Raw genomic sequence first — 25,102 nt, forward strand, 5'->3', positions numbered from 1 at the left:
CATTAGCGAGGCCGAACGGCATGACCAGGTACTCAAAGTGACCTAAGGGGGTGTTAAATGCCGTCTTCCATTCGTCTCCCTTCTGGATCTGAACCAGGTGATACGCATTCCTAAGATCCAATTTAGTGAATATTTTGGCTCCATGCAGGGGCGTGAACACTGAATCCAACAGGGGCAACGGGTATCGGTTGCGAACCGTGATCTCATTCAGCCCTCTGTAATCAATGCATGGATGGAGTCCGCCGTCCTTCTTGCCCACAAAAAAGAAACCTGCACCCATCGGGGAGGTGGAGTTCCGGATCAACCCGGCAGCTAATGAGTCCCGGATGTAGGTCTCCATTGATTCTCACTCGGGGCGTGACAGGTTGTACAGTTTACTGGACGGATACTCAGCACCCGGGATTAAATCAATGGCACAATCGTACGGTCGATGCGGGGGTAGAGTGAGTGCCAGATCTTTGCTGAAAACGTCAGCAAGATCATGGTACTCAACAGGCACCGTCGTGAGATTGGGGGGGACTCGAACCTCCTCTTTAGCAGTCACACCGGGTGGAACCGAGGATCATAAACACTCCCGGTGGCAGGTTTCGCTCCATTGAGCCACAACCCCAGACGGCCAATCGATACGGGATTGTGCTTACTAATCCATGGAAAACCCAAAATCACTCGGGAGGTAGAAGGTGTCACATAAAACACAATCTCCTCCCTGTGATTCCCAGACACAATCAGTGTTAAGGGCTGTGTCTGGTGTGTGATTAATGGAAGAAGGGTGCCATCTAGTGCCCGTACCCTCACTGGTGAAGGAAGAGCCACTAGAGGGAGCCCTACTTCTGTAGCCCATCTGCTATCAAGCAGATTCCCTTCCGACCCCGTGTCAATCAGTGCTGGGGCTTGAAGGGTTAAATCCCCACAGAGGATCACAACTGGGATTCGTGCGGATTTTCGTGCAGTACCCGCGTGTGTGTTATGGCCCACCCTTAGCCCAGTTTCTAAGGGTGAGCGTTGGTGTTTGACCGCTTGGGGCATTGTTTCTGCAGATGCTCGTTAGAGCCGCAGAAAAAGCACTCTCCGCGGGCCAGCCTCCTCTGTCTGTTGTCTAATTTTATTTTGGCCCTGCTCGTGTCCATAGCTTCGTCAGCAGGGGGAGCTGTTGTCACACGGAGCACTCGGGCTCTGGAGCATGGGGAAGGCGGGGCTGCTTCAGAACGGGAAGGGAGAGGGGCGTGCCCGGCCACGTCCTTCATCTCGCTCCCGTCGACGTTCTTCCAATCGGTTGTCTAACCGTATAACCAGATCTATAAGCCCATCTAAATCCCGCGGCTCATCCTTAGCCACCAGATGCTCCTTCAGGACTGATGACAGTCCGTTTACGAAGGCGGCGCGGAGTGCAGCGGTATTCCAGCCAGACCTCGCAGCTGCTATGCGGAAGTCGACCGCATACTCAGCTGCACTCCGACGCCCCTGTCTCATTGACAGCAGTGTCGTAGAAGCAGTCTCGCCTCTGTTTGGGTGATCAAAGACTGTTCTGAACTCCCTCACAAACCCAGTATAAGAGGTAAGGAGCCGTGAATTCTGCTCCCAGAGCGCCATAGCCCAGGCGCGTGCCTCACCTCGAAGCAAATTAATTACATAAGCCACCCTGCTGGCGTCCGACTCGTACATCACGGGACGCTGTGAAAAGACGAGCGAACACTGCATTAAAAAGTCCGCGCACGTCTCCACACAACCCCCGTACGGCTCTGGGGGACTTGTGTATGCTTCAGGGGATGGTGGGTGGGGTCGTTGAATGACCAGTGGAATGTCTATATTCGACACCGGGTCAACAGGAGGAGGAGCTGCAGCAGCGCCCTGAGCACGCTTCCACCTGCGCGGTGAGAGCCTCCATTCTACGATTGAGGATGACGTTCTGCTCGGTCATTAGATCCAACCGAGCAGTAAAGGCGGTGAGGATTTGCTGCAACTCACCAATCACGCCTCCTGCAGACGCCTGTGCACCCTGCTCTTCCACTGGCTGTTCAACTGGTGGTTGACGCCCCTCGGGATCCATGACGTTGGCCAAGGTATCCTGTTGGGGAAGTGTAATGACACGGACCCACAACAGGGGGCGCAAATGAACGGTCAATGGGTAGTCGAATAAATACAATTTATTGTGGCAAATGTGCACAACAGGTCGAATACTATTTTTAGACAGTCAATTACAAATGTCAACAGGTGACGTGTGGGCAGGTCCGAGGGTAGGAGACGCCTATCCAGAGAAGAGCCGGGGCCCACAAGGTTCCGCCGCCAACGAAGACCTGCAGCAAACCGAAGCCGCCAAGTCCCGAGTCCCCAGGTGGCCTCTACTTCAGCTGTCAGATCCGGTACTGCTGGCAGGAACAGAAGACAGGTTAATGGTGGGTGTGTGCACACCCAGCAGAACAATCAGCAATTCAGTTTAGTTCCTTTTGTGGGAGAATCTCCACCTCCGACACAAAAACACAGTAGTCACCAGGATCTCCTGCAAACACTCAGAAAAAAGATCACGTGTGTACGGCACAGTCAAACGGCTGAGAGATTACCTGAGTGGTAAACTGATATCTCGGCAGATGATGATGAGAGATTTCTGACAGCTGGTAGTCCTGGCTCCTGGGTGGTGACTACGCCCTCTGGTGCCTGAAACCCAACTACAGGCAGGGCACCCTCTGGCGTTGGCCAGCAGTACCTTCTCTTCGGGCGGCCCACATAACAGTGAACACACAATGCAAGGATTTGAACACATGGTTGGGCCGTGTTACAAGTGCTGACCGTTATAAGTGTTGTTTCTAATGTTTTGAAAATTGAGCACAAACCTCTGAGGTTAGCGTTGAAGCGATTGCAAAAAACTGTAAAACAAAGAGACAAAGAAAAAACAAACAAATCCACACAAAACATTTTTTCTTCACAGAAAATTCCCCCGAACATTGTGAGCGATGAAGAACTTGACGTTCCAGGTCACATGATCAAAGATCGCTACAAAACCATCCTGCCCAGTCAGTAAGCCGCCGCCCTCCCTGCACACGTCTCACACGCACTCGCTTACTTTAACCAGGTTGTTCTCTGTTTTTTAGACCCTGACACCCGGGTGGTCCTGACGAACCTGGAGGAGCCCAGGCAAGATGACTACATTAATGCCAACTACATCCGGGTCAGATCACAACAGATTCTTCAATATTTATATCGGACATTGTGTGAGGCCTAAATAAATAAATAAATAAATACGAGGTCTGTTAGAAAACTATCCGACCTTTTTATTTTTTGCAAAAACTATATGGATTTGAATCACGTGTGATTGCATCAGCCAAGCTTGAACCTTCATGCGCATGCGTGAGTTTTTTCACGCCTGTTGGTTGCGTCATTCGCCTGTGAGCACGCTTTGTGGGAGGAGTGGTCCAGCCCCCTCGGCGGATTTTCATTGTCAGGAAAATGGCTGAGCGACTGCCGCTTTGCTGCATCAAAATTTTTTCAGAAACTGTGAGAGACAGCCAGGTGGAAACCATTCGGAAAATTCAGATGGCTTTCGGTGAAGATCTTATGGGCATCATGCAGATTAAAATAAAAAGGTCGGATAGTTTTCTAACAGACCTCGTACATCCAACTGGGCCAGCCACCTCATCCGCCATGAGGACCTGACCGCAGTGACATCACTTCCGGTTCGTGTCCGCATCAGATCAGTGTCCGCTCATCCACCTTCAGGACCCCTAGAACAGAAGGTCACATAATGTGATCTAAAATAGCATTGGGGAACAATTGATTTGGTCGCAGCAAAAAAAAAAAAAAAAAAAGATTTGGTCGCGGAACATCACTTCCGGTTTGCTTCTGTGTCAGATGAGTCGCCATTGTTGCTAAGCACGTTGCTAAAACCTCACAGACGGAGCGCCTGGATGTACGACTGAGTCAATAGACCGAAAATGTGTCTCGGATTTCAAAGTAAATAATGTGTAGTGCCCAAACTATTTAAATTTAGCAAAAACAACAACAACAACAATATTAAGCTGACTTTTTATATATAGTGGTGCTGTGACATGTTTATGTGCTGTTTTAACTTTATTGTACGTGTGTTTTGTATGTTTAAAATGGTGGTGGTGGGGGTCAAGAGGCCCCTGGTCGGGGCTGACGGGTTTTAGCCATGCTAATGCTCCCTAGAACCATTTTACTGAAAAAAGTCTGAAGTACCTAAATGACATGGTGAGATGGTGAGGAGCTTCCAGGCATGTGAGAGGCCTTTTAAACTCTGATAAGACTGAAATGATGGTTCTTGGTCCAGTGAGACATCGGCATCACTTCGACCAGCTAAAGCTTAGCTGAGGCTCGTGTGTCATACATCACACTGACAAAGTGAGGAACCTTGGGGTAATTTTTGATCCTGTGTTGTCCTTTGACCTCCACATTATAGATAATACAAGTACTGCTTTCTTCAACCTGTGAAATACAGTGAAGATTCATCCCATCCTGTCTATGGCTGATGCTGAGACCCTGATTCATGTGTTTGTTTCGTCTAGATTGGACTACTGCAATATTCTATTTTCTAGTTTACCACAGTCCAGCATTAGGGGTCTTCAATTGGTTCAACATGCTGCTGCCACACTTTTGACTGGAAGCACAAAGTTTGACCACATTACACCCATTTTTGCATCTCTTCACTGGCTTCCCGTCCCAGTGAGATCAGATTTTAAGGTTCTGCTAATAACAAATAAAATTATTCACATACTCTTAGTGAAGCTTAGGGCTAGTGGTCTGTGTTCGCTTTAGTATTTTCATTGCTTTCCTGTTGATTTAATGCTAATAAATTATACTTTAGGTGTAGTTTTTCTGGCTGAATGATTCTTCTTTTTGCCTCTCTGTCTGAGGTGTGGGTGGGGGCTATGACATCATGAGCTGGATTTGACGACTGCATAGTTTATGAAATGGACGTGGAATGTGGAACGGACTCTGCCGCCAGAACAGGTAGTTGGGTCATCTATAGCAGTTTCGTGACCGTAGAGAGCAAAAGTTCGTTTCTCACTGGATTTGTTATCTACAAAGGTTAAATAAAAAATTGACCTTGGGTGCTCCTCGCAAAAATGGGGGAAATTTTGTGAGAGCCCTAAAGCCAAAATGGCTGCCATCAGCCACGCTGGAAATGATCTTTTTAATGGTTTAGCCACAGTGCTGCATAACACATGGTTTTTGGAAGTATTTGGGTCAAGAAGATCTTTAAATGTCAATTTTTCAAAATCGACGTAGAGCTCAAATGAAACATCTGCTCATACATAGTTCAGGTAAGGACAGAAAATTACAAGCAGGCTACGCAGAGGTCACCTCAAAGGCCAGAAAGATCAAGGTTTGTGGTTCATGTTTTCCATTAGTGACCTGAATTCTATTGATCAGTTGGTCCCATCATTTCATTATGAACCAGAAAATAATTTAATGCTTCTCAACAGCATAAAATATTTCGAAAGTTGTCTTATACAGTAATTCCTCACTCCCAGCCCCACAGCCACGTTTAAGATAGACCCAGGAAGTGAAAAACCAAGAGACCACATTAGCATTGTGAATATGAGAATGAAGACTGTGAATTTCAGAAGTGGGACGGTTGGGAGTACCACTGGGGTGACTACTTGTATAAAATCTGTGCTGTGATCTTCTCATGCCATCCTTGTCATTGACACATACAACCTTCCCTTCAGCATTAAGGATGATGAGGACGATCGTCGGGCAGCAAAACATCCAAGCCCAAATGTTTTCCCCAAGCCCGAAAGAAAGGTTCCCAGATGCTGCTGAGTTCAACCAACTCATGATTAATTCCAGAAGCCAGGCCAGACTACAGAAACATGTAAAGGAACAGCTGAAAAGATGAGTGGGTCAGGTGCAGGGTGATGTCATATACTCCGAGGGAGAAAAGTCAACCGACCTGAGTGCCGGCTAATGGAGACTCTGTCTTCAGACAGCCACAAGCAGATACAGTGCTTCTGTTTGCCTGTGCAAAGGTGAGAGCCAGGAAGTATACTGGATCTGTTGTACTAGACAGCGAGGACTCAGCTGTGTCTGTCCAAGCAGCTGATGTCAGCGGTGACCTGCTGATTAAACGCAAACATGTGTTAATCAGCTGCTGTGCTCTGGAAAGAGGTTGCAGATATCAGGAGGCATGATGATACCCCTGAGGGGCCAGACCACACCTCAGGGTTTTATGGACAAAGGAAGAAGAAGGTGAATTCTGAAGTCATAGAGCTCCTGGGATGAGTGGGTGAGATATGAAGCTGTGTGTCCTCTGTTCCATCATCTATGCTGAGAGTGCAGATGTGAGCTGTGGGCAGGCCAGAGTTGCCGAACAGCACAAACGGAACAATCAGAGAACAATCTGTCTCTCACCTGATGACGACTCTTTGCATCTTCATATGGAAGGACAGACAACCTCACACACTGACAGCTACATTACAACCTGCAAGAGCATCCTGCTGCTGGTTATGGCTGGGAACGAGTGAATGGAACGCGTTAGTCTATGAGCCACACCCACAGAGCTCTGTGGTAACACCCTGCCCCCTTATACTGGCAGCCTCACATCTTATGACTGCACTGTTGAGAGTATGAGTGATGATGAGAGGAGTCAGTGATGATGAGAGTATCGGTGATAATGAGAGGAGTCAGTGATGATGAGAGGACTAAGTGACGATGAGAGGAGTCAGTGATGATGAGAGTATCAGTGATGATGAGAGGAGGCAGTGATGATGAGAGTATCAGTGATAATGAGAGGAGTCAGTGATGATGAGAGGACTAAGTGACAATGAGAGGAGTCAGTGATGATGAGAGGAGTCAGGATGATGAGAGGAGTCAGTGATGATGAGAGGAGTCAGTGATGATGAGAGGAGTCAGTGTCAATGAGAGGAGTCAGTTGAGATGAGAGGAGTCAGTGATGAGAGCAATCAGTGACAATGAGAGTATCAGTGATAATGAGAGGAATCATTGATGATGAGAGGAGTCTATGATGATGAGAGGCGTCAATGGCGATGACTTTTGAATGATATGAGATAGAAACGTACTCTTTTTTTTTGCTGAAAAGTTAACTCTGCGGACTTTTGAGCCAGCCATCTTTGTACTCCTCATAGAAGCTGTGTGATGACGTGCCCAATGTGGCTGGAAAATCATTTTGGGATTACTCAGACTGCCCTAGCATGGTTGACATCATACTTGACCAGTCATTCTCACTGTGTTTTGTACAGTAACACTACATCTAACTGAGAGGAGTCAGTGGCAATGAGAGGAGTCAGTGGCAATGAGAGGAGTCAGTGGTGATGAGAGTATCAGTGATGATGAGAGGAGGCAGTGATGATGAGAGTATCAGTGAAAATGAGAGGAGTCAGTGATGATGAGAGGACTAAGTGATAATGAGAGGAGTCAGTGATGATGAGAGGAGTCAGGATGATGAGAGGAGTCAGTGGCGATGAGAGGAGTCAGTTGAGATGAGAGGATCAGTGATGATGAGAGCAATCAGTGATGATGAGAGGAGTCAGTGACGATAAGAGAATCAGTGACGATGAGAGTATCAGTGATAATGAGAGGAGTAAGTGATAATGAGAGGAATCATTGATGATGAGAGGGGTCAGTGATGATGAGATGAGTCAGTGATGATGAGAGTAGTCAGTGACGATGAGAGTATCAGTGACAATGAGAGGAGACAGTGATGAGGAGAGTATCAGTGATAATGAGATGAGTCAGTGATGATGAGAGGAGTCAGTGATGATGAGAGCAGTCAGTAACAATGAGAGGAGTCAGTGGTGATAAGAGAATCAGTGATGATGAGAGTATCAGTGATAATGATGATGAGAGGAATAAATGACGATGAGGAGTCAGAGGAATCTTTGATGATGAGATGAGTCAGTGATGATGAGAGGAGTCATTGGCGATGAGAGGTGTCAGTGGTGGTGTGAGGAGTCAGTGGCGATGTGAGTATCAGTGATGATGAGAGGAGTCAGTGACGATGAGATGAGTCAGGACGATGAGAGGAGTCAAGATGATGAGAGGAGTCAGTGGCGATGAGAGGAGTCAGTTGAGATGAGAGGAGTCAGTGATGATAAGAGCAATCAGTGATGATGAGAGCATCAGTGATAATGAGAGGAATCATTGATGATGAGAGGAGTAAGTGATAATGAGAGGAATCATTGATGATGAGAGGGGTCAGTGATGATGAGAGGAGTCAATGGCAATGAGAGGAGTCAGTGGCGATGAGAGGGGTCAGTGGTGATGAGAGAAGTCAGTGATGATGAGAGTATCAGTTAATATTAGCCCTCTGGGGCCGACGCCGTCGTATATGACAGCTAAGACCAAGCTTTACTAAATTATAAATAACTTTTGAATGATATGAGATAAAAACTTACTCTTTTTTTGCTGAAAAGTTAACTCTGCGGACTTTCGAGCCAGCCATCTTTGTACTCCTCATAGAAGCTGTGTCATGACGTGCGCAATGTGGCTGGAAAATCATTTTGGGATTACTCAGACTGCCCTAGCATGGTTGACGTCATACTTGACCAGTCATTCTCACTGTGTTTTGTACAGTAACACTACCTCTAACTGAGAGGAGTCAGTGGCAATGAGAGGAGTCAGTGGCAATGAGAGGAGCCAGTGGCGATGAGAGGAGTCAGTTGAGATGAGAGGAGTCAGTGATGATGAGAGCAATCAGTGACGATGAGAGGAGTCAATGACGATAAGAAAATCAGTGACGATGAGAGTATCAGTGATAATGAGAGGAGTAAGTGATAATGAGAGGAATCATTGAGGAGGAGAGGGGTCATTGATGATGAGATGAGTCAGTGATGATGAGAGGAGTCAGTGACGATGAGAGTATCAGTGACAATGAGAGGAGACAGTGATGAGGAGAGTATCAGTGATAATGAGATGAGTCAGTGATGATGAGAGGAGTCAGTGGTGATGTGAGGAGTCAGTGATAATGAGAGCAGTCAGTGATGATAAGAGAATCAGTGATGATGAGAGTATCAGTGATAATGATGATGAGAGGAATAAATGACGATGAGCGGAGTCAGAGGAATCATTGATGATGAGAGGAGTCAGTGATGATGAGAGGAGTCATTGGCGATGAGAGGTGTCAGTGGTGATGTGAGGAGTCAGTGGCGATGTGAGTATCAGTGATGATGAGAGGAGTCAGTGAAGATGAGATGAGTCAGTGATGATGAGAGGAGTCAATGACGATGAGAGTATCAGTGACAATGAGAGTATCTGGGAAGATGATTGGAGTCTGTGAGGATAAGAGGAGTTAGTGATGATGAAAGGACTAAATGACGATGAGAGGAGTCAGAGGAATCATTGATGATGAGAGGAGTCAGTGATGATGAGCAGAGAGGAGTCAGGACGATGAGAGGAGTCAGTGATAATGAGAGCAGTCAGTGACGATGAGAGGAGTCAGTGATAATGAGAGGAATCATTGATGATGAGAGGACTAAGTGACAATGAGAGGAGTCATTGATGATGAGAGGAGTCAGGATGATGAGAGGAGTCAGTGGCGATGAGAGGAGTCAGTTGAGATGAGAGGAGTCAGTGATGATGAGAGCAATCAGTGACGATGAGAGGAGTCAATGACGATAAGAGAATCAATGACGATGAGACTATCAGTGATAATGAGAGGAGTAAGTGATAATGAGAGGAATCATTGATGATGCGAGGGGTCAGTGATGATGAGATGAGTCAGTGATGATGAGAGGAGTCAATGACGATGAGAGTATCAGTGACAATGAGAGGAGACAGTGATGAGGAGAGTATCAGTGATAATGAGATGAGTCAGTGATGATGAGAGGGGTTAGTGACGATGAGATGAGTCAGTGATGATGAGAGGAGTCAGTGGCGATGAGAGGAGTCAGTGACAATGAGAGTATCGGGGAAGATGATTGGAGTCTGTGATGATAAGAGGAGTTAGTGATGATGAGAGGACTAAATGACGATGAGAGGAGTCAGAGGAATCATTGATGATGAGAGGAGTCAGTGATGATGAGCAGAGAGGAGTCAGGACGATGAGAGGAGTCAGTCGCAATGAGAGTATCAGTAATGATGAGAGGAGTCAGTGATGATGAGAGTATCAGTGATGATGAGAGGAGTCAGTGATGATGAGAGGAGTCAGTGATAATGAGAGTACCAGTGATGATGAGAGGAGTCAGGACGATGAGAGGAGTCAGTGGCAATGAGAGGAGTCGATGCTATGGGCATCACACAGATTAAGGAGTGGTACAACCGGTTTAAAGACATCTGCACAACGGTGGAGAGCGAGCCACGCTCCGGTCGGCCATCAACACACTGAAATGACCGGATCATTCCAAAGTGAATGCTGTCATGATGTGGGACCATCGTGTGACTATCCAAGAAATTGTGGAAGAGGTGGACATCAGCACTTTTTCGGCACATTCCACTGTGACAGAAGATTTGGCCATGAAAAGAGTTGCAATGAAATTCATCGGCACGAAGCTGATGGCGGAGCAAAAGCACCTCCGTGATGAAGTCTCACAGGACATGTTGGGACATGCCCAGCTCTTGCACCATTCAGAAGATTCAGACGGCTTTCAGTGGCTTTTCAGTCGTGTGACTATCCGAGAAATTGTGGACGATATATATATATATATATATATATATATATATATACACACGAGGTCTGTTAGAAAAGTATCCAACCTTTTTATTTTTTTCAAAAACCTCATGGATTTGAATCACGTGTGCTTGCATGAGCCAACCTTGAACCTTCGTGCGCATGCGTGATTTTTTTCATGCCTGTCCTGTTGGGAAAGTGTAGGAACACGGACCCACAACAGGGGGCGCAAATGAACGGACAATGGAGCAAGTCAAAATAACAACGCTTTACTGTTGTGAATGTGCACAACGAATACAACCAATTACAGAAATGGACAACAGTCAATTCACATAAGTGTCGTGTGGGCAGGCTCGAAGATAGGAGACGCCTCTCCAAGGTAGGACCGGAACCACACGGCTTCCTCCGCCACAGGACCCCGGGAATACTGGAGCCGCCAAGTCCCGAACTCCCAGGTGGCCACTGCCTCCGCGTGTCGGACCTGGTACTGCTGGCGAAGAACAAAGAACAATTAGATGGGGGCGCGTTTGCACCCAGAACTCCGAACAGCAGGAAAGGTACCTCCACCTCTCGTTGGAACAGTAATCCAATAAACTAGCTCAGTCCAACAATATGTACTCTGTTTGCTTCGATATGTTACCTCTCCGGTAGAAACGATATCTCGGCGATGAGGTGGAGATGCCGTCCTGCTGATATACCCCACTGATGATTGCCGTCAGCTGTCTCAGGTGATGGGTGACAGCTGTTACCGAGGCTGCTCCTGTGAGGCGGCGGCGCCCTCTGGTGCCTGGAGCCCGCACTCCAGGCAGGGCTCCCTCTGGTGGTGGTGGGCCAGCAGTACCTCCTCTTCAGCGGCCCACACAACAGGACCCCCCCCTCAACGGGCGCCTCCTGGCGCCCGACCGGGCTTGTCCGGGTGGCGACGGTAGAAGTCGGCCAGGAGGGCCGGATCCAGGATGAAGCTCTTCTTCACCCAGGAGCGTTCTTCGGGACCATACCCCTCCCAGTCCACCAGATATTGAAAGCCCCGGCCCATCCGTCGGACGTCCACCGGCGCACTGTCCAAGCCGGCTCGCCATCGATGATCCGGGCAGGAGGTGGTGCCGGACCGGGTGTACAGAGGGGCGAGGTGTGATGGGGCTTGAGCTTCGACACATGAAAAACTGGATGGATCCGCAGTGAGGCTGGAAGCTGAAGCCTCACTGCGGCGGGATTGATGACCTTGAGGATTTTAAACGGTCCTATGTACCTGTCCTGTAGTTTTGGGGAGGCCACTTGTAGCGGGATGTCCTTTGTGGACAACCACACTTCCTGCCCGGGGCGATACGTAGGGGCCGGGGTCCGCCGCCGGTCTGCATGGGTCTTCGCCCTCATCCGGGCACTCAACAAAGAAGAACGGGCGGCACGCCACACCCGACGGCACTTCCACAGGTGGGCCTGGACCGAGGGCACACCGACCTCTCCCTCAACCACCGGGAACAATGGGGGCTGATACCCCAAACACACCTCAAAGGGGGAGAGGCCGGTGGCTGATGACACTTGACTGTTGTGGGCGTACTCGATCCAGGCCAGATGAGTACTCCAGGCCGCCGGGTGCGCGGCTGTCACACAACGCAGTGTTTGCTCCATTTCTTGATTGGCCCGCTCTGGTTGCCCGTTGGTCTGGGGGTGATACCCGGACGAGAGACTGACCGTGGCCCCCAGTTCCCGGCAAAAGCTCCTCCAGACATGCGAGGAGAACTGGGGACCGCGATCGGAGACGATGTCTGATGGTATCCCATGCAGGCGGACGACATGGTGGACCAGGAGGTCCGCTGTCTCCTGGGCCGTTGGGAGCTTCGGGAGGGCCACGAAGTGGGCCGCCTTGGAGAATCGGTCCACTATCGTGAGGATCACGGTGTTTCCCTGGGACGGCGGGAGGCCCATGACAAAATCCAGGCCGATTTGGGACCAGGGGCGATGAGGCACGGGCAGCGGCTGTAGCAGTCCCGGAGCCTTGCGATGGTCGGCCTTGCCCCTGGCGCAGGTGGTACAGGCCTGGATATAGTCCCGGACGTCGGCCTCCAGGGACGCCCACCAGAAGCGCTGCCGGACAACTGCCACGGTTCTTCGCACCCCTGGATGACAGGAGAGCTTAGAGCCGTGACAGAAGTCCAGGACTGCAGCCCTTGCCTCTGGTGGGACGTACAGTCTGTTCTTTGGTCCAGTCCCGGGGTCCGGGCTTCATGCCAGGGCCTCCCGGACGGTTCTCTCTACGTCCCAGGTGAGGGTGGCCACGATAGTGGACTCCGGGATGATGGGTTCCGGTGGATCCGACAACTCCGCTTTGACCTCGTCTTCGTGTACCCGGGACAAGGCATCCGATTTCTGGTTCTTGGTCCCGGGCCGGTAGGTGATGCGGAAGTCAAAACGACCGAAGAACAGTGACCAGCGGGCTTGCCTGGGATTCAGCCGCTTGGCGGTCCTGATATATTCCAGGTTCCGGTGGTCAGTGAAAAGTGTAAATGGCACGAACGTTCCCTCCAACAGGTGTCTCCACTCTTCAAGAGCCTCTTTCACCGCAAGGAGTTCTCGGTTGCCGACGTCATAGTTCTGTTCAGCCGGGGTCAACCTGCGGGAAAAATAGGCACACGGATGAAGGACCTTATCGGTCTTCCCGCTCTGGGACAGCACAGCTCCTATCCCTGAGTCCGAGGCGTCCACTTCAACCACTAACTGGCGACTAGGATCGGGCTGCACCAGAACGGGTGCAGACGAGAAGCGCCGTTTCAACTCCTTGAACGCGGCCTCGCAACGATCCGACCAGGTGAAGGGGACTTTTGGTGAGGTCAGGGCTGTCAGGGGGCTAACAACCTGACTGTAGCCCTTAATGAACCTCCTGTAGGAATTCGCAAAGCCGAGGAACTGTTGCAGCTTCCTACGGCTTGTGGGTTGGGGCCAGTCTCTCACCGCTGCAACCTTGGTCGGATCAGGAGCGACGGAGTTGGGGGAGATGATGAACCCCAGGAAGGACAAAGATGTGCGGTGAAACTCACACTTCTCGCCCTTAACAAACAGCCGGTTCTCCAATAACCGCTGCAGGACCTGACGTACATGTCGGACATGAGTCTCAGGATCCGGAGAAAAGATGAGTATGTCGTCTAAATATACGAAGACGAATCGGTGCAGGAAGTCCCGCAAGACATCATTAACCAATGCTTGGAACGTCGCGGGAGCATTTGTAAGACCGAACGGCATGACCAGGTACTCAAAATGACCTAACGGGGTGTTAAATGCCGTCTTCCACTCGTCTCCCTTCCGGATCCGAACCAGGTGATACGCATTCCTAAGATCAAGCTTGGTGAATATCTTGGCTCCATGCAGGGGCGTGAACACCGAATCCAACAAGGGTAAGGGGTATCGGTTACGAACCGTGATTTCGTTCAGCCCCCTGTAATCGATGCATGGACGTAATCCGCCATCCTTTTTCCCCACAAAAAAGAAACCCGCACCCATCGGGGAGGTGGAATTCCGGATCAACCCGGCAGCCAAAGAGTCCCGGATGTAGGTCTCCATTGATTCGCGTTCAGGTCGTGAGAGGTTGTACAGCCTGCTGGACGGGAACTCAACGCCTGGAACCAAATCAATGGCACAATCATACGGGCGGTGCGGGGGAAGGGTGAGTGCCAGATCCTTGCTGAACACCTCCGCAAGGTCATGGTACTGCACCGGCACCGTCCCTAGATTGGGCGGGGCTCTGACCTCCTCCCTGGCCTGGGAACCGGGAGGAACTGAGGAACCTAAACATACCCGATGGCAGGTCTCGCTCCACTGAACCACTACCCCGGACGGCCAATCGATCTGGGGATTGTGTTTTAACATCCAGGGAAAACCTAAAATCACACGGGAGGTGGCCGGAGTCACAAAAAAACTCGATCTCCTCCCGGTGATTCCCCGACACCACCAGAGTTACTGGTGGTGTCTTGTGAGTGATTGGAGGGAGTAGGGAGCCATCTAGCGCCCGTACCTGCACAGGCGAGGTAAGTGCCACCAGAGGGAACCCTATCTCCCTGGCCCATTTGCTGTCTAGCAAATTCCCTTCTGAGCCCGTGTCCACCAATGCTGGGGCCTTCAGGGTTAAATCCTCATAAAGGATTGTAACTGGGAGTCGTGTGGCGATGTGGGTGTGTCCCACGTGAACGTCTCGGCCCCCCCCAGCCCAGTTTCTAGGGGCGGGCGTTGGTGTTTGACCGCTTGGGGCAGTCTCTTACCTGATGCTCAATCGAGCCACAAACAAAACACGCTCCGCGGGCCAGCCTCCTTTGTGTGACCGGTGCCCTAAATGTTGCCCTACTCGTGTCCATAGCTTCGTCAGCAGGGGGGGCTGTGATCGCACGGAGCGCAGGGGCCGTGGAGCGTGGGGAGGGCGGAACGCGGTCGGAACCGGAAGGGAGAGGGACGACGCGTGCCTGGCCACGCCCTTCGTCTCGTTCCTGACGGCGCTCATTTAACCGATTGTCTAATCGTATGACAAGATCGATAAGCCCATCTAAATCCCGTGGTTCGTCCTTAGCCACCAGGTGCTCCTTGAGGACCAACAACAGTCCGTTTACGAAGGCGGCGCGGAGGGCGGTGCTATTCCAGCCGGACCTCGCAGCCGCGATGCGGAAGTCGACTGCATAGGCAGCTGCGCTCCGGCGCCCCTGTCTCATTGACAGCAGCACGGCTGAAGCGGTCTCTCCTCTATTAGGGTGATCGAACACCGTTCTGAGCTCCCTCACAAACCCATCATATGTCAGAAGGAGCCGTGAACTTTGCTCCCAGAGCGCTGTAGCCCAAGCGCGTGCCTCACCACGAAGCAGATTTATCACATAAGCTACTTTGCTAGCGTCGGTCGCGTACATGACGGGACGCTGTGCGAAGACGAGCGAACACTGCATAAGGAAATCCGCGCACGTCTCCACACGGCCTCCGTACGGCTCTGGAGGGCTTATGTATGCTTCAGGGGAAGGTGGGAGGGGTCGTTGGACAACCAGTGGAACGTCGCTGTCACGCACAGGGTCTACGGGAGGGAGAGCCGCAGCGGCGCCCGGAGGGCGCGCTTCCACCTGCGCGGCGAGAGCCTCCACCCTGCGGTTCAGGAGGACGTTCTGCTCGGCCATCAAATCTAACCGAGTCGTGAAAGCGGTGAGGATCCGCTGCAACTCACCGATTACCCCTCCTGCGGACGCCTGTGCGCCTTGTTCTTCCATTGGCCGTTCAACAGCCGGTTGACGCCCCTCGGGATCCATGATGATGGCCGAGATATCCTGTTGGGAAAGTGTAGGAACACGGACCCACAACAGGGGGCGCAAATGAACGGACAATGGAGCAAGTCAAAATAACAACGCTTTACTGTTGTGAATGTGCACAACGAATACAACCAATTACAGAAATGGACAACAGTCAATTCACAAAAGTGTCGTGTGGGCAGGCTCGAAGATAGGAGACGCCTCTCCAAGGTAAGACCGGAACCACACGGCTTCCTCCGCCACAGGACCCCGGGAATACTGGAGCCGCCAAGTCCCGAACTCCCAGGTGGCCACTGCCTCCACGTGTCGGACCTGGTACTGCTGGCGAGGAACAAAGAACAGTTAGATGGGGGCGCGTTTGCACCCAGAACTCCGAACAGCAGGAAAGGTACCTCCACCTCTCGTTGGAACAGTAATCCAATAAACTAGCTCAGTCCAACAATATGTACTCTGTTTGCTTCGATATGTTACCTCTCCGGTAGAAACGATATCTCGGCGATGAGGTGGAGATGCCGTCCTGCTGATATACCCCACTGATGATTGCCGTCAGCTGTCTCAGGTGATGGGTGACAGCTGTTACCGAGGCTGCTCCTGTGAGGCGGCGGCGCCCTCTGGTGCCTGGAGCCCGCACTCCAGGCAGGGCTCCCTCTGGTGGTGGTGGGCCAGCAGTACCTCCTCTTCAGCGGCCCACACAACATGTCGGTTGCATCATTTGCTTGTAAGCAGCCTTTGTGTGAGGATGGGTGTTGTCTCTCGTCATTTTTTCTTTGCAAGGAAATGGCGGAACGACTGGAATAGCGCCGCATCAAATTTTGTCAGAAACTGAGCGACAGCCAGGTGGAAACCATTCGGATTATTCAGACGGTTTTCGGTGACAATGCTATGGGCATCACACAGATTAAGGAGTGGTACAACCGGTTTAAAGACGTCTGCACAACGGTGGAGAGCGAGCCATGCTCCGGTCGGCCATCAACACGCTGAAATGACCGGATCATTCCAAAGTGAATGCTGTCGTGATGTGAGACCATCGTGTGACTATCCGAGAAATTGTGGAAGAGGTGGACATCAGCACTTTTTCAGCACATTCCACTGTGACAGAAGATTTGGCCGTGAAAAGAGTTGCAGCGAAATTCATCGGCACGAAGCTGATGGCGGAGCAAAAGCACCTCCGTGATGAAGTCTCACAGGACATGTTGGGACATTCCCAGTTCTTGCACCATTCAGAAGATTCAGACGGCTTTCGGTGGCTTTTCAGTCGTGTGACTATCCAAGAAATTGTGGACGATATATATATATATTTCACAGTTATATAAAACACATTAGCATTTTGTTTAGATTTTTAACAGGCTGCGTTTCTGACTTGTGGCCATGAAGGTGCACTAAACCATCTCAGGTCTACTGCTTTTACCATGACTGCATCAAAATGAACAGTTTTCACTGAAAACGAGTCGTCAGAACACGACATCACACTTATGGAAACCTCATTTCTTAATGTTAGCAGCTATACTCCATTCAAGGCGCATGCTGGGACGCTTCCAATATTCACGTCGCCGCTGTTGGAAATACACAAGCATCACATCACCCTTAATCAGTGGTGGGCACAGCTAACCAAAAAGTTAGCTTCGATAATTGGTAATCAGCTAACTGAAAAGTTATCTTTTTTAACGCTAAACTGATAAACTGTCTAAAAACCGATAAAATGTCTGAAAACATATTGGAAAGAGAGTGGCTATTCGCCCAACTATTGGGTCAATAAAGTAAATTTGTGAGCATATACGCCCAACCACAACCGACCAATGAGTGCGCTTGTATGCTCACTTCCTGTTTCAACATGGGAGGGAAAAAAGACAGATATTTTCTCGCCGGCTGTGGGAGGGTTCGCAGCCCGCGGAGGCTTGTGATCTAAAGCGGTCCTGTTTGGCTCATCACACCCGGGGAACTGTGTCAAACTAACACCATCTTACAGCCAACAAGCAGCATTTTGTTCAAAAATGGTTTTGTCGTCATTAACAGGCTTCCGTTCAAAATGCTTATGAAGTTTGTGTGTTTTCATCCATTGTGGTGTTTTCGCAGTAATTAAAGATGGCGCCACTAAATGTGTCAAACATACACCGCAATAGAGCCTTAAAAAGTGGTGTAAAAAACGTAGTTTAGATGCACAAAATGTGTCATATACACGATCACGGTTGGGCAAATAAGATAAGACATTATATTTATCTGCCCAATGGTTGGGCATATAGCCTTTGCCTATCAGAAACTACAGACTTATGAACATTTTAAACATTTTTTTTTTTAGTAATTTTACATTGTATTCTTATATTTTATCACTAAAACTGTGTGACATTCCTAATTTTAGGGTAAAAACAGAAATAAACCATCATGCCACGAAATTATAAGAGGAAGACAGACAGAGCTTCCACTCCTCTAGAGGTCATGGACAGAGCAGTGCAAGAGGTGGAGAAAGGGGAGCCCATTTGTGATTCTTCTTGAGCTAAATTCTAGGACTGATGAAACTGAAGTAAGCTACATTCTTGAAACAAGGAAACTCATGTGTATATATATGAAGTTATATAATCCATACATAATTTGCTTAGATGCAAACAACCATATTTCTAAAATATTTATTTTCCTGTCATTGGTGTAACAACTGGTCATTGGTGTAACAACTGGTCATTGGTGTAACGTGTATGTCATTGGTGTAACACACGTATGATCCAAAGCTTGCAGACTAGTAACTGATACTTCAAATAAAACCACCATTGGATAATATCAGCAATATTATTAGCTAAATAGTACATGAGAACATTTTTGTTCAATGCCTCCTTTCAGCCAGTGGGTGGAATCTTTCAGCTACACATGCAAAGACGTTCTGACGATATGACCTGAAGTATGATTAGATTTCTTTTTTAGGGTTCCATCCATGTTTCATTTTAACTTATATTAGGAGTTGGACCAAAACAAAATATTTTGATGCATTGAACTTCTCCTTGCTATGAAAACCTAATATTGTATTCAACCTTGCTCTGTACTGTTACACCAATGACAAAAATCTAGAATTAATGACATATATATGCTGGCAAAATTCCATGAATTCCATGTTATACTGTTTGGCCAATCATATTATTTCATTTAGGACTGTATTAAATTTGTTATTTTAGTTAATAAAATCAATTACATAGTTGCAGATCTGTGTTGAGTTGCTTTATCAAAAAAAGTCAATTTCTGTAGATTGACCCACAACCGATAACTTTCAATTTTGCCTCCCATATGCTCTCAGCTACTAAGAAGCTGATTTTGAGTTTAAACACCGCCATCGCTTTTAATAGACCCAACAGCGATCACAAACCCAAACAGCCAATGAGCCAGAGCTTCTGTCTTTGTGCATTCTGCCCTCTGCTGTAGAAAATCATCATTCACCCTGCCAGGGTACAGTGGTCCAGTGATGAGGCAGAGGTCTTGAAATGGATAACAGGTATGAATTATGGTTTTGCTTTATAAATAAAATTATTCCGGATAGAATAACTACATTAATGTAAACTCTTAAAATGTACAAAGCGATATATAACACATATCTGTTAATTTTAAAATAATGCACTAATTCTGAAGATTTGAACATTAACACACCAAAGGGATTATGTGTAAACTAAGCCTCCGCTCATACTGATTGGTTGATTCATTCATTCTATGTAAAAACCAACACAAGTGAATCAATGTAACATGTGTTGGTGTTTACAAATAAATGTGCTTTTGTAAAATATGTCATTTTTTCTCATTTGTATATAAAAAAAAAAAATTTTTTCAAGATCCCGCTAGACAGCGCCTAAGCGCACGTGTTATGACATCACAACTCTATGTGGCTAGGGAGACAAGGTTTCTTTCAATAACAAGAATTGTCAAAAGTTTTTTCGTGTGTGGTTGCTGCAGTTGTGTGGTGATAGGAATCACTGTTTGAATGCTTGAATAATGATGTCAGTCGCACAAAGAAATCAAATAGTAGTGAAAACATGTTCGGTGCGGTGTCATAACGCATCAATTAGTCCTTCTGTGAGGCGTCATAACATCTGATCAGTTAGCGGCTCGGTGCGGTGTCAAAACAGATCAATCAGTTGCTCTCTGAGGCGTCATAACACTATAATCTTATCAGATATTCCTGCCATGTGTGGTGTGTTAAGAAGGACGTGAGGAGCTAAATGTGACATGCAGCCAATCAGAAAGCGAGGTGTTTGACCTGGGAATGTTCCTGTGTGAAATCTGTTTGTGTGTGTTGTTTTTACTGTGTGGCTGACACCACACACTGTACAACTAAACCTGTCAGATCTATGATTTTTTTTTATCTCCATGTGTGTGGCCTCTCAGGTTTTGGAAACCTACAGATAATTTTAAAATCCTGCAGTCGACATCACTGTGATATAACCGGTCGCCAGTAGATGGCAGTGTTCTATGCATTTTGACGCCGGTTATATCACACGGCCTGAATCACAATTTAACAGACTTTTCGGCTTTTGGAGAAGCAACCAAGGCTTCTTCTGGCATTTTTACATAAAACAAACACAATAACAACATCTATAAACCCAGAGAATATATTCACGAGAGTTTTAGGCACAATATAAAATGAGTTTAATGCTGTTGTCTCTGTGAAGCCTGAGCAGAGCGTCTCAAATGCATTTCTTCTGCTGTGAATACCCATAATGCACTGGGCTCAGCATGTCCACACTAAAACCTTCAAAATTAGCACATTACTTTAAAACTAAGACATATATCTGTTATTTTCACTTTATAAAACTTCAGATGTGACATTAATTTAAATAACTTGTCCGAAATTAGTTTGGTTAAAATTTTAACCATAAGTTAAAACTGTATGCCTCTGGATGACTTGGGTGCTATTGCCAGCATATTAGTATAGGATCAAAAAAGATCGGACCAAAACCTATCAGAAGATAATTGGTCCGATGGTTTTTAAGGTTATCTGAAAAGCTAATCCGATAATGAAAACATTATCTTTGATAATTAGTGGTTACTGGAACTGTGCTCACCACTGCCCTTAATTGGAATAAGTCTACAATGTTGATTATCTCTGAAACACAATCATTCTTTGATGTTATAAAGTATGAGGTATGTTTGAGTTTGTGTGTTTGTGCGTTTGCATCTGTGTGTGTGTGTGTGTCACTGTGTATGTGTCTGCCTCTGTGTGTTTGTGTGTGTCACTGTGTGTGTCTGCCTCTGTGTGTGTGTTTGTGTGTTTGCCTCTGTGTGTGTTTGTGTATGTCACTGTGTATGTGTGCTTGTGCGTCTGCCTTTGTGTGTGTTTGTGTGTTTGCCTCTGTGTATGTGTGTCACTGTGTGTGCGTCTGCCTCTGTGTGTGTTTGTGTGTCTCACAGTGTGTGTGGCTTTTGTGTGCATGTCTGTCTGTATGTGTGTCTCCTCTGTGTGTGTGTGCCTTGTGTGTGTGTGTGTGTGTGTGTGTGTGTGTGTGTGTGTGTGTGTGTGTGTGTGTGTGTGTGTGTGTGTGTGTGTGTCTCCCTTTGTGTTGGTGTCCCTCTGTTGTGTGCTTGTGTGTCTCACTGTGTGTGTCTCACTGTGTGTGTGTCTGCTTCTGTGTGTATCTCCATGTGTGTGTGTGTGTGTGTGTGTGTGTGTGTGTGTGTGTGTGTGTGTGTGTGTGTGTGTGCGTGTGCGTGTGTGTGTCTCCCTTTGTGTTGGTGTCCCTCTGTTGTGTGCTTGTGTGTCTCACTGTGTGTGTGTCACTGTGTGTGTGTCTGCTTCTGTGTGTATCTCCATGTGTGTGTCTCCTTCTGTGTGTGTGTGTGTGTGTCTCCTTTGTGTGGGTCTCCCTCTGTGTGTTTCTCTGTGTTTCTGTGTCTGTATGTGTGTGTGTCTGCTTCTGTGTTTCTTTGTGTTTTTGTTTCTGTCTGTGTGTGAGTGAGTGTGTGTGTGTGCACGTGTGTGTGTTTCTGTGTATGTGTTTCTTTGTGTGTGTGTGTGTGTGTGTGTGTGTGTGTGTGTGTGTGTGTGTGTGTGTGTGTGTGTGTGTGTGTGTGTGTGTGAGATGATATATGAGTTGTCTTTTTCTGTGAGTTTGATGAAAAGGAAAACCACAGGAAGTGAGAGAGGAAGTGACAAGTCCCTGACTCCACCTCTGCCCACGCAGTCGTCACGTGCTGATGTATCAGATCTGTGTGTCTGTGTGCATTTGTCCATAGAGCTTTGTGAGGACTGGCTGGTCCTTAGTTTGTCAAAGGCCGGACTGAGGCCGGAGAATCAGTTTCTCTGTTGGATCAGTGCTCAGTGTTGTGAGGCTGGTGGAGGTTCTGTTCATTAATCTGTTTCAGTCTGACAGACTGGTATCGTTTCCATGGACTTGACAAATGGACTTGTTTTCCCACTTTAGAAAAGAGCAGGTGATGACCTTGATTGCTACTCTGCTCTCCGTGCCGCGGAAAGTGCATGCAGCGATTGTTGTTTGTGGGATTCAGTTTCAGTTTCTTGCTGCTCCGCATCCAAGACAGTCTGATTTCACTTCATACAAGTCAACATGGACCATAGTCTCGCTCCACAAGTACTCAGTGGACCCCAGCGTGAAGATCAGCTGTGCTTCTTTCCAGGCAATGTTGAGTCTTACTGAAGTGTTTGTTGGGGCTGTTCTCAGGGACATCCTGACATCTCATTAGATCCCCAGTAAGCTGCTGGATATCATATCCAGTCTGTCCTGTGCAGAGCGGCATGGGACTGGACTTTCTGACTTCTTTCCACTGAATTCTTCTGTCCATCAGGGATGTGTTCTCAACCCTCCACTATTCAGTCCTTGTATGCGCTGGGTGTTTGGTCAGATTCTTTAAAGCAGTGACTTCGTTTCCTTTGTTGGTGAGGAAATGTTTACAGAATCAAACAGAATGAAACAAACAGACTGAAGTTGTACATGAGGTATAGGAATGAGTGAGTTTTTTTGTCAGGTTAAAGTTGTTCATCAGTGTGATGGCCTGCGGACAGAAACTGTTCATGTGTGTGGTTGTTCTGACCTACAGAGCTGTGTAACGTGGACCAGAGGGGAGGAGTTTAAACAGGGTGTGTCCAGGGTGAGAGGGGTTTGCAGAGATGTTACCAGCTCGCTTCCTGGTCCTGGACCGGTATAAATCCTAGATGGAGGGCAGGCTGGCTCTGATGGTTTTTTCTGCAGACCTGACAGTTGGTTGAAGTCTGTGTCTGTCATGTTTGGAGACAGAGGAAACCAAACGGAGATGAAGATGCACAGGACAGACTGGATGATGGATGTGTAGAAGATGATGAACAGGTCCTGGGGCAGGTTGAACATCCTGAGCTGTCTGAGGAAGTCCATCCTCTGCTGGGCCTTTTTCCTGATGGAGTCTATGTGGGAGGTCCACTTCAGATCCCAGGTGGATCACAGGAACCACCTCCTGTCTGTATGTAGCCTCATCACCAGCCTGGATGAGACCAATGATGGTGGTGTCAGGGGTTGTGTTGCTGTGATTTTTGTAGAATCAATGGATACGCTGAATGAGGAATCAGAGTGTCTGGGTTCATGATGGTCCTGGATCCAGACTAAGATCGAGACTTTAATGACTTCCAGGATTCGTCCATCAGAAGGGTCTCTGTATGTAGTGAAAGTATTGAACTTGCAGAGACATTTACTAATCTCAGCAGAGACGTTCATATCTCTGGGTCCTCGGTATTTGAGATTCAGAGATGCCTGGGAAGATCTTATGAATTCATGAGGTCAAATGTCAGAGGTGTTTGGTGATGCTGATGTCTTTACAGGTGTTGGGAAAGTGTAGGAGCACGGACCCACAACAGGGGGCGCAAATGAACGGACAATGGATAAAGCCAAATACAACACTTTACTGTTGTGAAAATGCACAACAACAACAGATTACAATAGTGAATGAAATCAAATACAAGATGTCATGTGGGCAGGCTCGAAGATAGGAGACATCAGTCCGAAGTCGAACCGGAACCACACGATTTCCTCCGCCACCGAACCCCGGGAATACTGGAGCCGCCAAGTCCCGAACTCCCAGGTGGCCACTGCCTCCGCGTGTCGGATCTGGTACTGCTGGCGAGGAACAAACACAGTTAGAAGTGGGTGCGTGTGCACCCAGCAACACGTATGGTGGGAAACCACCTCCACCTCTCGTCGAAAAAAGAAACAGAATATCTGCTGTCCAAAACACACAAGCAATAGATATTCCTGTCAGAGAATCAACACAGTCAGCTGAGATCGTTACCTCCTTAGTAGAGCGATATCTCGGCAATGAGGTGGAGATGCCGTCTTGCTGATATACCTCAGTAGATCTGGTGATTGATGACAGCTGTCGTCGGTGATAAGTGACAGCTGTCACCCCGGCTGCTCCTGTGAGGTGGCAGCGTCCTCTGGTGCCTGGAGCCCGCACTCCAGGCAGGGCGCCCTCTGGTGGTGGTGGGCCAGCAGTACCTCCTCTTCAGTGGCCCACACAACAACAGGAGCCTGAAGGGCCAAGTCTTTAGGGTCTTGTTGCTTCCTGTCTTACTGTTTGGTTGCCAGATTTGTCCTAAGGTGACCTAAGGTAAGGACTGGATGTCTTTGGTGCCAGGTCTCTGTGGAGGATCTTTGGGTCCTGCTGCATTGACTTTGTGTCCAATGAATTGTTACTTAATGAGAATTAGATGAAGAGGATCACTGACACTGAGGGAACATCAGACACCACATTTAGTCCATGTGAGTTTCTGTGGACATAATCCAGAACACAGGCGTCTCAGTGTGGAGGATCCCAGATACTGGAAAAGGTCAAGGACACTCCATTTCACCTGCACAGTGACAAGGACACGCCCACGTTTCACCTGGCAAAAGACATGACCATGTTTCACCTTGTCAAGGCTATGCCCACATTTTACCTGGCCAAGGCTGTGCCCACATTTTACCTGGCCAAGGATATGCCCACATTTCACCTGGTTAAAGACATGCCCATATTTCACCTGGTTATTGACACACCCACATTTCACCTGGTCAAAGACACACCCACATGTCACCTGGTTAATGGCATGCCCATGTTTCACCTGGTCAATGGCACACCCATGTTTCACCTGGTTAATGGGATGCCCATATTTCACCTGGTGAATGACATGCTCATATTTCACCTGGTGAATGGCACACCCATGTTTCACCTGGTTAATGGGATGCCCATATTTCACCTGGTGAATGACATGCTCATATTTCACCTGGTGAATGGCATACCCATGTTTCACCTGGTGAATGGCATG

The 25,102-nt window shown here is 48.2% G+C and overlaps 1 protein-coding gene across 1 annotated transcript in view; it reads left to right on the forward strand.

Moving 5' to 3' along the window:
- Window positions 1-25,102, forward strand: part of LOC117511941 (tyrosine-protein phosphatase non-receptor type 7-like) — a 174,683-nt gene that overhangs the window by 58,122 nt on the left and 91,459 nt on the right. The window contains exons 4-5 of the mRNA XM_034171878.1: window positions 2,924-3,008; window positions 3,087-3,163. Of these exons, the coding sequence (XP_034027769.1) occupies window positions 2,924-3,008; window positions 3,087-3,163 (162 nt within the window). The remainder of the gene's footprint in view (window positions 1-2,923; window positions 3,009-3,086; window positions 3,164-25,102) is intronic.

Source organism: Thalassophryne amazonica, chromosome 6, assembly GCF_902500255.1.
Source record: "Thalassophryne amazonica chromosome 6, fThaAma1.1, whole genome shotgun sequence".
Classification (NCBI taxonomy): Eukaryota; Metazoa; Chordata; class Actinopteri; order Batrachoidiformes; family Batrachoididae; genus Thalassophryne; species Thalassophryne amazonica.